At 42.7% G+C, this 18437-nt stretch overlaps 1 protein-coding gene and 1 long non-coding RNA gene across 3 annotated transcripts in view; both read right to left on the bottom strand.

Moving 5' to 3' along the window:
* The window catches only part of LOC122411112 (uncharacterized), a 144004-nt gene that overhangs the window by 101790 nt on the left and 23777 nt on the right, over window positions 1-18437 (bottom strand). The window lies entirely within an intron of this gene.
* LOC122411110 (uncharacterized) lies at window positions 628-2016 on the bottom strand. The gene is made up of 2 exons (XM_043419653.1): window positions 1673-2016; window positions 628-1229 (listed from the first exon to the last, which is right to left on the bottom strand). The coding sequence occupies exons 1-2, from the start codon at window positions 1847-1849 to the stop codon at window positions 879-881; spliced, it is 528 nt and encodes a 175-aa protein (XP_043275588.1). The 5' UTR covers window positions 1850-2016; the 3' UTR covers window positions 628-878.

The following is an 18437-nucleotide window of genomic DNA, read 5'->3' as shown; positions in this document are numbered from 1 at the left end:
CCAATATTGCCAATTATTTTTCCACGCTCCAATAGCAACGAATTTTAAAAAATAAAGTTTTCATTAACGGAATAATCACTTGGATATATACGTTAATAGTTGCCTCGATAAAATAAATAAAGTCGAACGAGCTCGTCGCGAATCTCTGTGATCGAAGTCTGCACTCGTCCGGGAATAATAACTTTTTATAACGAATATTTTTCCCAAAAGAATTTCATTCTCGTCGTTTTTGTAAAGTTTTTGGAGTTAATGTACATAAAATGATCGTTCGAAGCTTCAGAAAGGACTGAACAAAGCGTGAGTATGGAAGGATATCGCTGATTCATTTATTCGAGAAAAATGGACAGCAGTAACTTGCAAATACAGCTGGGAATGATAGATTATTTAGAATGAAGCTTCCTGAATACGTAATTAACACGAAACATCGATGATCAATATTCCATTAATAACGAGGGACATTCAATTAAAACTTTATCAACCAGGCTGAATGGCGAGAGGATATCTCGAAAATAATAAGCAAGGAAACATTTGTACATTAATTTTACATGCCGAGGGGCGGGGGGGGGGGGGGCACACTATCTGGCACTTCATTATAGAGAGAATGACGTAGAATTATCAGTAATTGCACAAGGATAGATCGGACTCCGGAATCTTCGATACGATTATTAATTATTTGAACGTGCAGGCAAAACACGATGCCATTCAACCATTGGATTTTCGATAGCTATTTTATTCAACGAAACGGACATGGTACATGATATTTAAAACAACAAATAGGACGTGGAATGAAGAAAATGAATAATTTTCATGAGAAAAATGATGCTGAATCGAGGAAAGTGCTTTTTGCAATCACGCCTGAACGGACAATTTCAACGAGTTCATTCCAAGTCACTAACAATCGCGAGTTCTTCTTTCCCAAAAAGTTTTTCAGAGCCACTTGTTGCCGTAGATTCAGGAAGAGAGCGCGTTCTATTTGGCAGTTTTCCACCTTTTGTGAATAAATTATTGCGCTCTTTGTATCCCGTTATCTCAGCAGCGGACTCTATCGCGCGATGAGCAGCCTTGCCTACGCTGGATGTGAAGCTGGACGGTGCAGGTGTCGGTAGCCTCGCGAATCTGACAGCGATCCGATTAGCACGGTCGAGCTCATCGCCCGATGGCAAGAAATAATGACCTCGATATCTTCGCAAAATTCCGTACTCGACGCCCCGCTTGAGAGCAGCATTCACCTGACGTTGATGGACGATTAAATTCCTGACATTTGACTAAATTTCGAGTTCATTATATCACACGAGCACTATTTTGTGAAGGATCGTTTTACGAGGAAAAAGTATGACGTTGTCTGAGAGTGCAGAAGTGACTGATTGTTCGAAATAAAATTACTTGCGATAAACAAATTACTTGAATTTATAATAAATCATTCGAAAGTGTACGCTGCTGGAATCTTGATACAGAAAAAACGTTTTTCTCGAAACTGCAGCTGAAAGAGCTGAACAAAAACAAGAATTTAAGGACATTAAAGTGACTGCTTCCGAGCTTGTCGCCAGTGAGTTCGTTAGTTTAATCTTTAAAACCCCGGAGAGTAAAAGCTCGTCATTCAAAATGTCTTTTTAACTGCGAGAGGCTGGGCTCGTGACGAGTTTTAAAGGAACAATTATAAATCATAATTTACTTGTCGCTTGACACGCTCCTCAGGCACATTGGACGAGTAGCTGATGTAGCCGGCGATCTTTCTCGGTGTCGAGCCCTTAGTTTCCTGTAAATCGTGAATGGCGGATACTATCAAAGCCGCGATCCTCATGGGCTTGGGTTTTCGGCTCTTCGCAGGCTTTCGCTTCGTTTTCGCCATTTTCACACTTTCACACCCCGCAATTTATCCCCCCGCTAGAAAACTTCTGGCAATTATTTATCCCAGGAGTTCAGATCGTTTCCATCAGAATTAGAACAATAAAATTTCGAAGATTCGCACTAAATTATACTGTGAATTGCCAATTCGTTAACGCGTCAATTTTCATCGCCGATGTCACATGCCAAACTGTTTACACGGCGAAACTCGTTTGTTAATCTTGTCGTCAAGTCGCGCGACGTGCGAAACGTAGCAAGCTTCATCGCTCCAATGATAGTCGTTGGAACAACGCTCTCGCCCAAATGTTTGCTGGAGAGTCCCATCAAAAAAAGTATTCGCTGCAAATAGTGGACGACCGTTTTATTAACACTGTTGCAGCTCATGAAAATCCAGAATTTTTGTGTTGTTATAAAAATTTTATGTACCGCTGGCGATAACGGTGTGCAGTGCCAGTTCTATCGTGGGTCGCCATTCCACGATCAAACTTTTTCATACTCACGAGCAATTGCAGCTCATTAATATGACAACTTTCAGCAACATTAATAATCGGTTAATAATGCAGGCAGATAACAATGATAAGTTCTTGTTAAGCGATTACAGTTGGACTCATTGCTCATGGGTTTGTACGGTAACATAAACTGTCAAGCATAACTTATGAAAGTCCGGATCCCCTCATAAATACACGCTAATGGATTATTCTGCATAAATAATAAAACAACGCCGCGTGCGTAACGCCACTTGCATTTTTCCTCATTGCTTTTTAACTGAAATAATAAACATTTCGTTCTCCTATCGCAAGCGGAATAAGTGAGTATTGTACGTGCAATTATACGCGAGGATAGATTGGCGAAATGGGGTCAGTTCGAGTCATTTGTATCGCGAACGAACATGCATGCACCGCCTGCAATATAACCGGAAGTACCGTGCATTGGATAGTCCGTGACAAATCGATGTGGTCTGCCGATAGATTTTTCTGTTCTTAATTAGAGGCCGCACTTTGTGTTATGACAACGTTCGTTATGAACATTTTCGTGATAGATCGAGGTTGCTAACGATCTGATATGGGCTCGGGGAGACGCTGCGAAACAAAAGCCCGGTGAACGTTTTTTTGTCTGCCTCGGCAGCATCTTCGTGGGAGTGAAAATCATTTGATTTACAAACTCGTAGAAATGATTAAACGCGTAATCCTCGGGAGAGGACACTCGACGCATTACGAGTGTATCATTTCCGGAGCAGGGCGCGGAGGCTTCCACGACGCTAAATTATACGAGATGAACTTTATCAAAGCCTCTTCGGCTCCAGCGACATTTATGCATCCGCAGGGCAAAGTTATTCGGCAAGGATTGCGACGCAGAACAAGTGACGAAGGAGAGGAAGTGGAGGAAAAAGGAGTTGAGAGCATTAAGATAATTTGCAGCGAGCCACAACGATGCTTTATTTTCGTTGGACGTGTTCAACGATAAAGCCCTCACACCTACGCTCGCGTGTTACCGTCCCCATGAAAAAGTACTATTCGCTGGAACAGCGGTGTACAGAAAGGATAAAACAATTATCGCGTCGGGCAGATTTCTTTCGTTTCGTCGTTATCGTCACCGAAACCGGAAACTAGCGGGTTTCGCGCTGAGCGTTTATTCGTTGAATTTGTCAAAGGTGGAAAAACTCAAGTTTCAAAGCCGGCGGCCTCGGACACACGCGACAAACTCATATGGGATATCTACGAGCGTACACGCGAGCTTTTTCACCTTATTTGCATGGAAAATATCGTCGAGTGTTATGCGAGCAAGAATAAGTACCAGCGAAAGCGGAAGGGTCTCGGTGACGAATGGGAATGGAATTTACGGACGTGTGTATGTTCCCTGGAGTACTGTACCTTTGCTCACTATTCGAACGCACGAATGCTCGCATTATTCTCCGAGCTTTTACTGCTCAATTCCGTCCCTCCCATTTGCGTCTTCGTACTTATCCGCCTTTCCTTTTTTATTAATCATTTTTCTCTTTTATAGTTTTGCCAATAATTCTTTGTACGATGTATTTCGCGGTGCGCCGGTCGCCCTTGTGCCACCGGTCTCCACGAGACAAAAAAACCTGTAAATTACTGGAAGTGCAAAGCACCTCGACCGAATCGTGTCAAGCTTTACGAGGGTTTCACTCCATTTCAGGGACTTTTCGCCTTCTCTTTAACTCCACCATTTTAGCAAAATCATACCTTTTTACTCGCCTCCCTGACCATTCCATTCCACTTTCGTAAATATCCGTTTTCGCGATTCTCGAATAATGAACGTATGACGAACAACACGAAGCTCAAATCAACAGTGCGAATGGGAAGTTTCAACGAACTTTTAAATACAAATTATGATCCACGCAAATTTATTTTTAAGTAAAAAACGTCATGAAAAAAGTATTCGAATCTGAAGGGCCGACAATATTTCATCGATGCGTCGTTACTCGTATTCCGATGAGCTCGAATTACGTACTGTTGCACTAACGAGCTTCTATTGTTGGACAACTCGTCGTGAACCTACGATCAAAGATTTTTTCAAGCATGCATCTATGGGAGGCAGTTGGAAAGAACCGGTGACTACCAATTACGAATAAAACTACCTCCGAAGCAATAGTGTACTCAGGGAGCAGAAGACGTACATCGTATTACGTACGTAACATATATCTTGTCGAGATTCCTGATCCGATTTCGTGCTCTATAGTAAATCCCCCGAGCGGCTAGTTCGCTTTCTTCAATTGCCCTACCGAGTATCCACTCCTGGTGGAGCTGGTACTATTACTACATATGGCAGAGAAAGAAGGATTTGGAAGATCGTAAAGGGGGTGGCCGGGCTCCGGTTTTCATCGGACTGATTTTCTCGTTTCGAAGAAAAATCGAGACGAAGGGAGGCATGCAGAAGTGAGGATGTTCATTGATTGAAAAATTCAATGAACAATCTCAGAATCAGAATGAGAAATAAGACTTTAAAAAAAGGTGCTAAAAATATTGTTCGAGTAGTTCGGCCGTTCGACTAAGTAGGCTTCCAGGGCCTCTTACGGGGCAAAATTTTGAATTATTTCATTTACAATTTTGAGTTTTTAACACCGTATCCTTTAAGAGCAGTTACAATAATATTAATTGTGAAAAGATCATGCACTGTGTTCGAGTTTCGGAAAAGTTTACATCTTGAAGAAAATTTATCACAGATTCCGTTTCTTTACAAAAAAAAAAACATTATCTTACAAGGCTTTCAACAAGCAAGAAAATACGAAAAAACTTTAGTTTTTCATGTGTCGAAAGCGGATGTCAGTCATTACGTTGGACTGCCTGTAACAGCTCATTGAACTCCGGGTAAATTCGGGAATCGTGGGAATTCCATCAAATTTATTTTTGAAACTGATTCACGTGCTTTCATTCGTCTAGTAGCTTCGTTTTTTTAAAATGAATTGACCATTTATTTTTCTCGGTGCCATTGCACCGATATAAACTTTCTTTCGCACGATAAAAATGTTCCCTAGGTTATGTGTATTTCAAGGGTCACCGGTACCGACTCAATCATTAACTAATCAAATTGAAGTATAAACTTTATCTTTTATGATGCTTTCAAAGCATTTTATTACGTTCTTATGATAAAATTATTCTCAATGTAAGTGTTTATTAATTTTATTAATAATTTAGACTTAAAATGAATCAACATAAAGTAGTCGCAAACTCGACTAGTCATAGAACTACTTTAATGTAAGAAATGCTCTGTTGCAATGAAAAAAGTTGCCCTCCACGAGGGCTGCTCCGCAGTATCGATTCGTAAAATGCAGGAAAAAAAGCGATTGATAAATTGCGAATAGCACGCTTCAAATCTCGAATAACAGTCATTCTTTTTAGTCGAGTGTTAAACGAGCAGAGTTTCGCTCAAGTGAAAGGCAATAAAGGAAATGAGCAGGATTGGAAACAAAAATGTGGAAATTTACATGTCAACCGACACTGCACATCGTAAACACACACATCGTAAGCGATAAACGAGTACGAGCGTCGAGAATGTTCAGAGAATATATAAATGTGCATGTGAACGAGTGTAAGGCTACAATCGCAAAGCGCCAATGGAACATTTCTGTCACGCCGACGCATGGAGGTTTCAACGAAGCGAGAACTGCCAGATTAAACGTTACCATGTACGTGCACTTCATATGTATTTATATATTTTGAAATTTTCCAGCACTGTTTACCGCTACTCCATAACGATTTTACGGTTGTAATGCGTTTTTTTTACGCCGGTTCCACTTTGTTTAGAATAGACTGGTCAAAAAAAAATAACTTTTAAACACACTTGAACAAAGCATTTTCGGATGTTGGTCGAATTACAGCTCGGAAACATCGCTGGAACATAAAAATTAAAAAAACGTGTCCTTTCATTCGAACTACTTTAAAATTTACAGCAAAATAAAAGGCTCGAGTAACAGAAGAAAACAATTTAGGAGTTCGAGCGTTTCGTGAATGTTTCTCGGCACTATGAAAGCTTCCATTGCGCTTCTTTTGTCCAAACTATAATTGACGAAACTCGGAAAATAATGAAATTATGGAAATTGTAACAAAAATTGTCCTCCTTAATTGGCCTCGAGTTTCAGTTCCAGTTGATTTTTTATTGAGCTCGGTGTCAATAAATTTTGGGTTCTCACGATGATATATTTTTTGTGGTGCTACTTTCGATTATCAGGTATTTTGTGCCTTGGAGGCTTGGGTTAATAAATCGATTAACAGTAACGAAGACTATCCATTGTTTTGAGTGGGAGCCGGTCGAATAAACACATTATCGTGACTGCATTAGCCATAGAAGCAAGAGAGTATCGTCAACACTAAAAGAGAGATCGAACAAGAGCATTGTTGCTTTATCGTCGAATATTACGATGTATTATTATACGGTGGAGTACTTAGTGTGTAACGGAGTTACATCAATGCGATATATAATGGCGTATATACAAGGGAGACCGTTATCGATACCATTGGGCATTAATTAGTAATTGGGCACACGATGCAGCCTGCACCGGAGCGTATACAATCGCGCTAACCTCTCCCCTCGTCCGTTGAAGCTTTCTCTCCGGTCACAGTTCAACCAGAATCCAGGAGGATTACAGAAACGAGCCACCGAGCAGCGAGGTTTCTGTTGGCTTTTGCTTGTGCAAGCAAGCCCAGCCCTTTCTCCCAAACGTACGTATAACGACGAACGGTTTGGATCGGTTCATGGCCGCTGTACTCGGCAGGGAGAAAGAGACGTAAAAAGAAACAGCGAGAGATTGAAGATGGCCGAGTTAGGAAAACAGGTCGCCCGAGCTGGAATGAGAATTTATGAAAGTAAATATCCTAACGGTTTCATTTTTTTCGCTTTTCCTTCCTCTCGCTCTCCTCCGACCCGACCATGGAATCGGACCAGCGATCATTATTCAGAACACGTAACGCAAGCTCGAGCAAATCCTCGTCATGGGTACGGGACCGTGAACGTCCCGTTCCTCGTTTTTGCTTCCTTCCTTGCCAATGTTCCTCCTCCTTAAAAATATACATGTATATAAATCAAAATACATATGAACTCTCGAAGCTCACGGAGAATCCGAGGAAAATATCGTGCAGAAACATCGCGTCAAGATTGCATCTGGACAAGAAAAAATGAAAGCTACAACACGAGGCTCCGCGTCGTTGAATATTTTGATCTTTTTTTGCCCACGTGGCACCGGCTTCCGTAAACCGATGATCAACATTCGACACGAATTCAATGTTAGTTCATATTCTTTGACGCAGTGCGAGGTCGATAAAGCACACGGAAATAGATCAATGACGCACGGCGGGCTCAAGGATAATGCAAAATTTACATGAACGATTCCAAACTCCCCTGGCAATGATACGTATTCCTCGAACATTTGAACCTTATCATCCTCCATAGAGCTCCGGATCGATTGATCGCAAACGTGCCCCGGAAAGTTGCCTTTCTCTATGCGCAAACATAGGAAACGACGCTACAAACGGCGTCCAAGAGTACCGAACGAAGCGTGTAAGCATTAGGAGATAGATCCATGTGGGCTGAACATTACGGTTGGTATGCCGAGAGCTATGGCTAAGCTGAATCGTACGAATTACACGCATTCCGATGCATCATCGCGAGCTCGTGTATAGTTTCCGTTCACGCTCGGCTCCTGGTCTCGTGCTCGAGTCACTATTCCGAAACATTCGCAAGAGCTTGATCCCTGAAAGCGAATGTATATAGCCGGCTATGGCTTCTATAAACCTATGCACGTAATCCTATGAGTTGCCTCCGAAATCCGTTGACCCCGTCGCACCGATAACGTGGACAATGGCACAAATGTACAGGTCTTCATTGTATTCCGTTCGCAAGACCCATGCGTTTCCCTATTTGCTCGACCAATCCGCTCATTTTGTGGCTTCTACGTATACCTACGCGTGTGTACAAGTTCTTCCGTAAGTAGACGCAACAAAGTTGAAATATTGCAACGGAGAGTTGTGGGCCTTAATATCTCGCGGATAAAGCATGAAAAGTGGAGAATTTTAGAATCTAGTGTGGATTTAAGAAATTTTATTTTAATGGTTATGATGTTTACGATTGTATCCTCAATCCGCTGTTTACGGTTGAGGGTTTATTCTCCGCAATGAGTGATACTGAATCCGATATTCAGGACTTCACCATCCCATTGCTGGGTGCCATTAAGCGTCACTGCAATTCTGCCTGACGAGTGTCGAAGATCGAACAATGCAGGTGGTGGCTTATGGGATCGATTTTACGACGCGATCGATCGATGCTGGATGAGCTCATTTGACCTGGTCGTGTGCATTGAAGCATTTCGGAGGCATCGGCTTTACGACTCTGCAGGGAATCCGAGCTCCGGTGAGACGACATCTTGTGGAGGAAAAAATGTTTCTCTCGGGCCAGCCTCACTGGTGCGTGAGCCTTTCAAGCAACACATTGACGCAGAGAAGGTGCAATATTGATGGGCCACGATGAGGGATTCCGAGGAAAAAAGCTCGCTGGAATTCGTGATCCAGATGACATCCGATCGCAATCCCATTATCTTGGTTCATCCAATTAAATCACGAGGGAGTTTGGCGTGCCAGCATCTATTCCGGCGAGCGCTGGTCGATGACTAACTACCGTGATTAGCTAATACTTGAAGTTCTTCCACTGAGGAAACCTGGTGCAAGTGTGCACACAGCCGCAGCCTCACTCTCTTCTTCTATATCCTTATCGTCCTCTGTGATGCATATACACGGAGAAAAGTCGTCTAACCTCGTGGAAATACAATTACCGGGTCACCGGGGGTAGAAAACCCACACGACAAACGACACACATGCGCACCAACTTAAGTGAATCTCATCTATGCGATGTCTCCGAGTATACGAAGCCTGGTCTCGAGCAGGCGAGTTACCAACGGCGAGCAAGCCCTGTCGTGCCGTACCAACGTCAAAGTTTAGGAGGGTGTCGAGAGCGGTGGGCGAGAGTTGTGCGAACCCGGCGATGCAAAGCTTAATTGTTTGCCTGCGAATTGTTGTCAGTTAAAGTGGAAAGTTACTGATAACTCGTGGGCGGTTACGGAGAGCACGGGCAAAGAAAGGTAGGCTCTTCATTCTGTAAATTACAAGAGAAGACAGTGTTTAACTTCATTGGGAATAAGGAGAGTGCCACCACTGCTGAGGATTAAGATTGCATCACATTCCTATATTTATACAAATCCATTCTCGTAAGTACAAAGTTTGCATTGCTTTCTGCAAACTTTGTTTCATGCAACATTTATGCGGAATAATTGATGAGTATGTGCGAGGAATTCACACAGGAAATGGAGGCTACGAAAAGGTTACGTACGAGCGAATTAATTTATGGGATTAAGTTCGTACGGTCACAAAGGAACTTTGTTGACGCACTCTATCATGAGGGCTCTTCCATCACATAATCATTACTTCTACTTTTGTCGAGAAGCTCCGTCATGAATGCATCCAAAGTGGATTTCGTATCGCTGAGTTTGTAAGACGTAGACGCGCTAGCATAGTCAGTTGAAAGTGTGCAAAAATTGACGTTTTCTCTTCGTTATAGTCTTCAATACATTGGCATATCCGATCGAGCTGACTCAAACGCTGTCAAAGTATTAACAGCTTTAATTGTTAACCTCAAATCGCTATTTTGGCTGTTTGTTTTCGTGGAACAAGCTGCACAGCCGAGATAATCCTTTGTCTCGAGTTTTCCCACGGGCTCGGTGCCAGGCCGGGGGTGCGAAAATCTCTTTCCGCTGCGCCATTCTCAGCCTCCGTCTGGAACCGCATCGACACCCACCCCAAACTTTGCCTCTTTTCTGCGTCGTTTCACTCCTTTTGCTCTTTTAGTCCGACTGGAAAAAGGGCTGTCCTCCTCAATCGATTCACCATCACGAGCTAATCCAACTCGTACGAAAGCAACGATTCCCACGAGGCATTTAAACATTGACGACTATTCGATCCCTCCTCTCCGGGTTATTCTCAAGTTTACTTCCAGTTTTTACTTCCAATCTTTCACAACCAAACCAGACGACAGCGAAATGCTCCTCGTCCATGTAACACCATCGAATCTAAAATCCTTCTCGTAGGCTGGCAGCCTCCGAACTTTTGTATGTTGCTTGAACGTATGCCAGAATAACAAGAGCCAAATAGGAGTAAGAGGCTCGAGGGAGATTCACCGAATACAATAATACACAGTGGGAATGTGCGCCTAGTTCAACAGCCAGGGATCATCGTATCCTTTAACAGGTTTCTATGCAGCCCACTTGGCTTCCTTGCTCTTGTCTAGTGTAGATTTCGTAAAGCAAGCCGAGCACACACGGAATATAAACAAGAGCCGAAACTGTCGCGGTCACTGTCCACACCCTACGACTATGTCACCAGCGATAGCACTTGCTCAACCCTGTTATCCTGACGTAACTGTAACCGATGTATGAATACATTTGCAAGCGTTAAGCTCCGAGCAATGCCTGACCAAATACCAGAGATCCTACCGTTGGTCGTTTGCCTCTGCAACGATGAACACGATGAACGGATAACTCGCTTCTCCGAATGTCCACCAACTATTCTATAACAGCGTTATGTATCAACTGCGCAGGCTCAACGTACATCCGTGCACGATGATTGAAATTTGAAATATCTCTATCCACACTGTTCAAACTCCTTTCAAATTTGACTGACCAACTGGCCAGGAATCCTCAATAATATCATCCCGAAACTCCATGCGGCGTGAAATTCGACGTCTCCAATCTCAAATCAGTAACTACATTCTCATTCTACAGAAATTTATTCCAAAGTTCTCATACTCGATCCATCACAATATCAGACGAAATCACAATATCAGACGAAATTCAAAATTTCGCCGTCCATCACCAGCCCTCGTTCCATCAAATATCAAAACTTGTACGGTTGCGAAACTTTAACAGTCGAATGATGAAAATACTTGTTTGGAAATGTAAGCTCCCATTACCTCCGTCAGTTGCAACCGTCGATTAACGGATACTAAAGCGAGTGACTCGTTTTGCGTTTAATCTGATATTGTAATGTCATGTTAGCTTTCAATATCTGAATATCAAATTCCGTCTGCAGTAACCAACAATTTTGGCAATAGGAAGGCACAAGTTGATGCGGAATGTTGAAAAATCTTTTTCTTGGTTTTGTAAATGCTTTCACCTCTGACAACTCGACTTTCGCAGGTGTTGATGCGTCTTTTAATTTGCGTGAGCATCACAGCTGTTGACTGGTGTCGGATGATCCTGACTAAACATGAGAAATCCCATCAGCCAGGGAATCTTGTTCGGCTCTCCAGCAACCCTCCGTCTTTCAGTATTCGTCAAGTGCAGCGGATGGACCCTCTCGAAGTTCCACTTTCCATTGTCAGAGATATATAGAAGATTGAATCTGTAATGAAAATTGTAGGGGCGAAGAAATTGGAATGATCTTCGTCTCGAAGGACTCTGTTTGGATTATCCCAAAAAATGATACCCGAACGAAAATGAATTTGAAGATATTCGTTGTCCAATCGACTAGTTTTATCTACAAATGATAGACGCCAAGGTGGTTATGCAAAGTGGTAAGTTACCTCGGCGGAAGAATTCTTTTGAACCTGATCTCTGCTCTGATGTGGTCTAAGTTTCCGAAAGAACAAGTCTCATTCCGATGACACATGTCGGAAAATTTTGTGGGTATGATCATAGGGGGAGGGGGTAAGTTGTGGGTGGAACTTGTCAGTGGGATATGCGCGAACGAAGGAAAAGTATGAGAGGGGAAAGAATCCAAGTTACCTCGCGTGGAAGAGTCACAAGTCGAGACCGAAAAGTATGAGAAAGAGAGGCGAGAGTTGGCGAACCCTTCGGCCCTGCATCTTCTACGTGCTTTCAAAAACTTTCACTCTCCACGCCATTTCTTTTGCCCAGTTTTCTATCGCTATATCCTCGCTGTTCTTACTTTATGAAAAGGGGGAAAAAAGAAGGAAATTGGAAACGGAGACGGACGTAGAGATTGTGGAGAAAGTTGGGAATTCGTACTTCGTGTCTCAATGGTCGTCTACAGAAAGCACCATGGCCACGAGCGATACATGTGATACTTACATTTTCACTCGACCATTTTTTGGCCATCCGTTTTATTTTCACTGGCGATGTTGAAGGTGGAAACTTTGCTTTACAGATCCTCAAAGATCCTCGCTCAATTGTGTCCCTTTATGGAGGACTCGGAGCATAAAACGGAGGAACAGCGCTCCCCGTTTTATCCATAACTACAGCCCTCGATGTCCCGATTCCTTAAATCGTACGATCCGAAGCAATCGTTGGGCAAATCACATCTGGTACTGACCACAGTCAGTTGACAAAGAAAATTCAAAAGCACGTCATAAGCTTTAGTGTTTGACGAACTAAATCAAGGTGAATTAAGTACGGAAGTGAATTGTTGAGAAGTACTCAAAAGAGAGTCGATTGGGTTTGTAGGAAAGTGCGGGGCGAACCGTCGAGAGGGTTCTTTGTGGAAAGCAGCGAGTACGAGGACGTAACCGAGTCCACACGTAGTACGTGCATCCTGAAACAGTGTGACGCCGAGTCTTGGAAAGTGGCCGAACAATCCGGAGCACTCTGGAACGGCGAGTCCTACACGTGATTAGGTTTATTTGCGGATTCGGTGGGGCAGAGGGTTTGCTTCAGCACATGAACCAAACGCTCGACGGTTGACGGTGGGCAACGGTCTAGTGTTTAACATCATGTGGAAATCGATGGGCCCTCGAGCCAACAGACCACAGGAATTGGCCAGCAAGTCCCCGAGGAGCGATGAACTGGTTCCGACAAAATCGCCGTCGACGAGATGAAGAGGGCTTCAAGGACAAACACACGCGTACGGCATGCGCGCAGGCTTTTCACGACGGACCATTTCGACGTCGTCGATTTTATACATTAATGGATAGTTTCCCGCATATTCCCTTTCTGACGCTGTCATCGCATCCACGAGGTTTGTCCGTCGTTAAAGCCGCCATCATCGACCTTCTGCTTTCGCACGCGTTTCTTTTTTTCTCCAGAAGCTGCTATTAAACCGTCGTCTTTACAGCAACTCAGCAATATCTTTGGTGTGTAAAAAAGTCAAAGGCCTAAGAACCTATAGATAGAAGACGGTGTGTAATATAATCGAGGGAGCAAGAAGCGAAAAAGGTAATTAAGCGCCTCGAAGGACTCGCCCAGATGGTAAATTTGCAAAGACAGAAACGCCCGGGAGTTCTGCCTTCTCATGACATCTCAAGGGAATTTCATGAGGATCGTTGCATTTTTATATAACTCTATGAATAAAATATCGTGCGCCTTTTTTATGATGTCTTTGCTGCCTTAAATTTAATGGTATTGGCACACGTTTCTTCGAGCATGGCTCGTCAAGATTTTTATGCTATTGGAGTTCGAGAGCAGTGCAACAGCGATCGAAGATCTGCTGATATGAAGGCTATTTATCGATTGTTCTTGTTTAACCGCTTTTCACTGCTCAAACCCCAAAAGGAATTTGCTGTATCAAAGTGATAATACATAAATTGGATTTTGACAATCAGGCGAGATTTCATGTCCTTCGTTAGACGTGACTATGCCCCTGACAATACTCAAATTCTGCATTATTCATTCAGGCTTTGAGGCTTCGAGTTACCACATATATAACATATTACAGAACATTTGAAACTGCACATCCGTATATTTGCGAGTTAGTAGTCTGTCTCGGTGTACAAAGTAGCATCGACTTTAGGAAATACCTTTTGACCAACGGTAGAGCACGTTTATGTGTCTGGCAACTAGGCTTCCTCTCCCATTTGTGTAATTGCATGTTTCTCGTGAAAGTTTGGATTGTACGCTCGACGAGGATAGCAACAGTGGCATTCATGGTGGTTTTCGAAGCTTTGACTGGTGCGGCAAAGTTTTTTAAAATGCGTATTTGTTCGGGAATTTCTGACTTGTTATTAAATGCTCGCTTTGCTGAAAGTTCAACGAACCAATAAATAATGGGCAGGGAATGAGGACGGATGAAAAATTAAAGAATTCTTGATTTTTATCTGAAAAGCGAGGAAGAAACTTGTTTGACAATTTAACGATACTCTTTTTGTGAAGCATTATCTTTAATTAAATTAGTGAACATTCAGGTGGAGCAGAAAAAGACTGCAGCAATGTTCAACATCAGAGCCTCTTGTATTATAAACTTCTAAGAGGATTCTTAACAACGAGCCAGAGATTGTCGTGGAATTTCAAGCCCGTTCCCTTCAACTACCTGTCGTATTTTTTTACCAGAAGGCATAGTTGGAGGGAAAAAGACAACGGGAACATGAAGAAGCCTTTACTCTCCATATTCCTAGCATTATTAGGCTCGTATATATAACCGCTTTGCAACTCTGGTGGAAAGGAATTACGAGACTTGAGAAAAAGATAGATAGCACAAAAAGCAGGGACGAGTGGTCGTCCAAATTCTTTTTTTCTCTCCAAGTTTTTGACGCTGCGTCCCTTCCTCGGATGGCAAACGCTCTCTCGAGTCACTAGAATTTTTAAGACTTTTGCCTTTTAAACTTTTAACAATCCCTAAGATTCCATGCCCCTTCTCCACCGATGCACAAAGCGAGAGGACGAGACAGATAGAAAGAAGGAAGGGGATGGTCTTCAACGTGTACAGCGTTCGAGTCATATATAATAATTCCGAAATAAAAAGCGAGCCGAGTGTTAAGCTTCAGCGCAGTTAACTGAGCTTGCTCACATTTTATAATGTTGTGAATACGATAGAATGCCAAGCATTATCCTCCACCGGGTCAGAGCTGGATGCAGAGCGAAGATAACTCAAGAATAATGGCCACGCGAGAGCTTAAGATTACGAGAAAAAAGGGCGTACATGAGAATAATATTACGAAGGTGTGTGCACTGCAAACATTGAGTTCTTTCTCCTCCTTTTCTTTGGTCTTCGACTTAGTCAACGCTCGCGCCTCGAAGTATGCACAATGGTGAGTTATTCTATAACGGATGTTGAAATTTTGAGAGGAAAGCTTCATTGTCACTCGATTAATCCGGGTAATGACTCAAATTTTATTGACGACAAGAACAGTTTAGTTCGAACTTGAGAAAAGTTGATCGTAAATTTTGTCAAAAGTGGTACCAAAAATCCTTGGTTTTCGGTACCAATTTCATTTGATATTTTTATCGTTGGAAGACATTGAAGCCTCGAACCGGGACGCCTTCGTCGTTTTTATAAAGAAACAAAAAAGAAGCACAAAGATATCTGTGAATAGATTGTCTGTCTTTTTAGGTCGTTTCCTGCAAGGTGTCATTAAAATGTTCGTTTTGTTTATTCGTCCTTCTTCCCAGTGTTCTATTTTCCAGTATCCGCACATCGAGTATCTCATATTTTCATTGATTGAATAAAGATGAAGCAGCAAGACAAAGAATTACGGAAAGAGGCAGGGCAGCAATTTATTTTTCACAGCCTTGATCCGCTGCCGTTGCAATACTTTTGAACGAAAGCTCGATCGGAATGAAAAATAAAGAGATAAGAAAAATGTTTCGGAAGAAAAATAAACATTTGTCGATAAGAAGCGAAGGCGGATAACGAGTATCGAGAAAAGATGAAGAGAGAGGGGCCCTAATCCAGATAGGGCTCGAACGGGTTTGTATTGGAGACGCGTTTACGAGCTTTCTATTCGGAAAGGATAAACTATGATTGTTACGGAATTAACGGGCGGCAAGGGCCGATGAGATGACGCCGAGAGGTATTGTATCGGTCTATCTGTGGTTTTCACCCGCGCTACATATCCTATCGAAAGAGAACTTCACCAACCACTGTGGTTTAACCCGAATCCATCGGATTTTCTGTTCATCCAGCTGAAGAACTAAAGAATGCTGAGAAACTTTGTACAACGAACGGCAGCAGCAGTCTACAATGACGCCACAGTTTCGAATTCCACTTTATTCTCGCTCGAATATACGAGTGAATGAGACGTTGCTCTGAAGCTGAACGAGAGAAAAAGATATTAATGTTGAAATTCTAAGAGCGGCACTTTGAAGTTGAAACTTTTGAAAATGAATGGAATACTTTGAGCGGCGATAAAAATATTCCCCGCTGAGCTTTCGTTTCACTTGTCTAATCTACGTCGTAACGATCGCGATTCGAAACAATCCCACATAAAATCACTTCCGTCGGCGTGACAACTTTATGAATGCCTTTCAAACGAATCACGAAGCTTCTTCGAAAAAATCACTGTGGACGCAAAGCAACAGGGCTCTTGCAAGTTGTCCTTCCTCCACGCGAATTCTGCGAAATAATTTATCGTCCAATTAGTCGAAGCTAAATATACGTGCGCCCCGGAGCGTTTTATCGATGAAAGGATCTACGTGAATGACGAATCACCTGCAGCGAACGTCACGAAGGCTCAACGTACCAAACCACATTATTATTGTACACTTGAAAGAAGCTTCCTGGCAAAGTTTCCACAAACATCAGTTTCTCGAACAGACTTTCATCGAATGAAGCTTTTTCAGTATTGCAACTGCTCTCATTTTCCCAGAAGTCGAATTCTCGATCAGCAAAAGTCTTGAATCATGTCTCAAAAGTTTGAAAAAACATTTGAAAAATAACTGCTCGAAATATTTGTAGCTGCAGAGCACAACATTGCAAGGGGACCTTGCTGCGAGTTTTTGGTTCGTGCAACAATATCCAAAATCAATAGCAATCGCCCATCCAAACATTACGGTTAGCGAACTAGCTTTTGTTGTTGTTTTTCATGAGGCACACCAGGGATATTTAGCCAACCAGACTCGTGCACACTGACGCAAACGTTTTCCGAAACATACCTTTACATAGAAAAGTATGTTTGGGATGAGTCCGTGCAGGGCACCAGCACTTGTTCTTCAGTGGAGTAGAGTAAAAGTAAAGTGGGTTGTTATAGCCGCGGGCGGACGGCAATCTTCCCCCTGGATACGCGGAAACTCTGAAAATTGTAATTGGTCAACGACCAGGGTGGCTTGCGCTCGGGGGGTTGCTCTCGCCCGTTAAGCTTTGCGGCCGAGAGACGGAAATTTGCGTGCAACGCCGAGTTCCCCTCTTTTGGAATGCAGCTCGATCTTTCCCTCTTCCTTTTCTGTATTTCAACGTTAGTTTTCCTGGTGGCGACGGCACCGGGCTCATGAAAAACGCTGCTGCGAACGAATGATCAAGAACGCAGTGTATCCGGAGAATTTTATTCTCGCTCTGCCGTGAAAACTCTATCGATAAATTCGTTTCCAACTTCAGGTTGAACCGTAACGAAAATTATACTAAAACAAGCCACTATTTACGTAACTACGACGAGTCGTGGGAGAGCCACAGGGCTCTTTTCAAACCACACAGTATAATGGAAGCTCCTGCTACGAAATTCTACTTCCTGCATTCGTTTGAACGGGAGATTTTCGTACGAAGATTGCTGAAGTATGGATATTCGAACTCCACAAAAAAACGGATTGTTTGAAATAAAGGCTGTTGAGGGAGTACGAGAATGGAATAAAACCGAGAAAAAAGCAACCAACTGCGTTGATTTTCTCGTAGAAAATTTGCCACAGTAATTATTGGCTGAAGAGTAACGGTAATGAAAAAAAGTAGTTTGCGCACCTCGCCTCCGTCCAATATCGCGTTCCGGAAGGCAGTTTTTCTTCCAATTTCCCCGAGATGTGAATGACTTTCTCATTATGGACTTTGTGCGCTGGTACGATCAGTGAAAAAACAGCGGTCATCAACGCAGTCGCTGATTTCATTGGGAGAGTCAAATATAAAGGACAAAAGGCTGTTGCGCGTGTACTCCAACATTAGTCGTTATAACGTCAGCAGGACGAGCAATAAAGTTAACGATATATGTATAAAAAGATTGAAGAAGCAAATGGCGGAAAACAAGAGTTTAGAAATAAAACTGTACCGTTATAAAGCGGGTTGAAACGTAGCTCGCTGTTTTATGAGGCAATTAAACCGGCTTTGGAAAGCTTTAAAAATGATACCGATAAAATTAACTGAGGGGAGTAAATGACTGAGGCGTCTGTTTTTTCCTCGAGTATTTTTTGTTTATTTTCACTCCTTGCGAGCAGCTTTACT

This window comes from Venturia canescens, chromosome 5 (genome assembly GCF_019457755.1).
Source record: "Venturia canescens isolate UGA chromosome 5, ASM1945775v1, whole genome shotgun sequence".
In the NCBI taxonomy this organism is placed as follows: Eukaryota; Metazoa; Arthropoda; class Insecta; order Hymenoptera; family Ichneumonidae; genus Venturia; species Venturia canescens.
This window is presented reverse-complemented; position numbering and strand designations above follow the sequence as displayed.

Excerpts from the sequence above, each read along its gene's own strand:
- LOC122411110 (XM_043419653.1), bottom strand. The coding sequence starts at position 1,849 with ATGGCGAAAACGAAGCGAAAGCCTGCGAAGAGCCGAAAACCCAAGCCC. Across the intron at positions 1,230-1,672 it reads AGGAGCGTGTCAAGCGACAA|GTGAATGCTGCTCTCAAGCG; the intron begins GTAAATTATGAT and ends CATCAACGTCAG.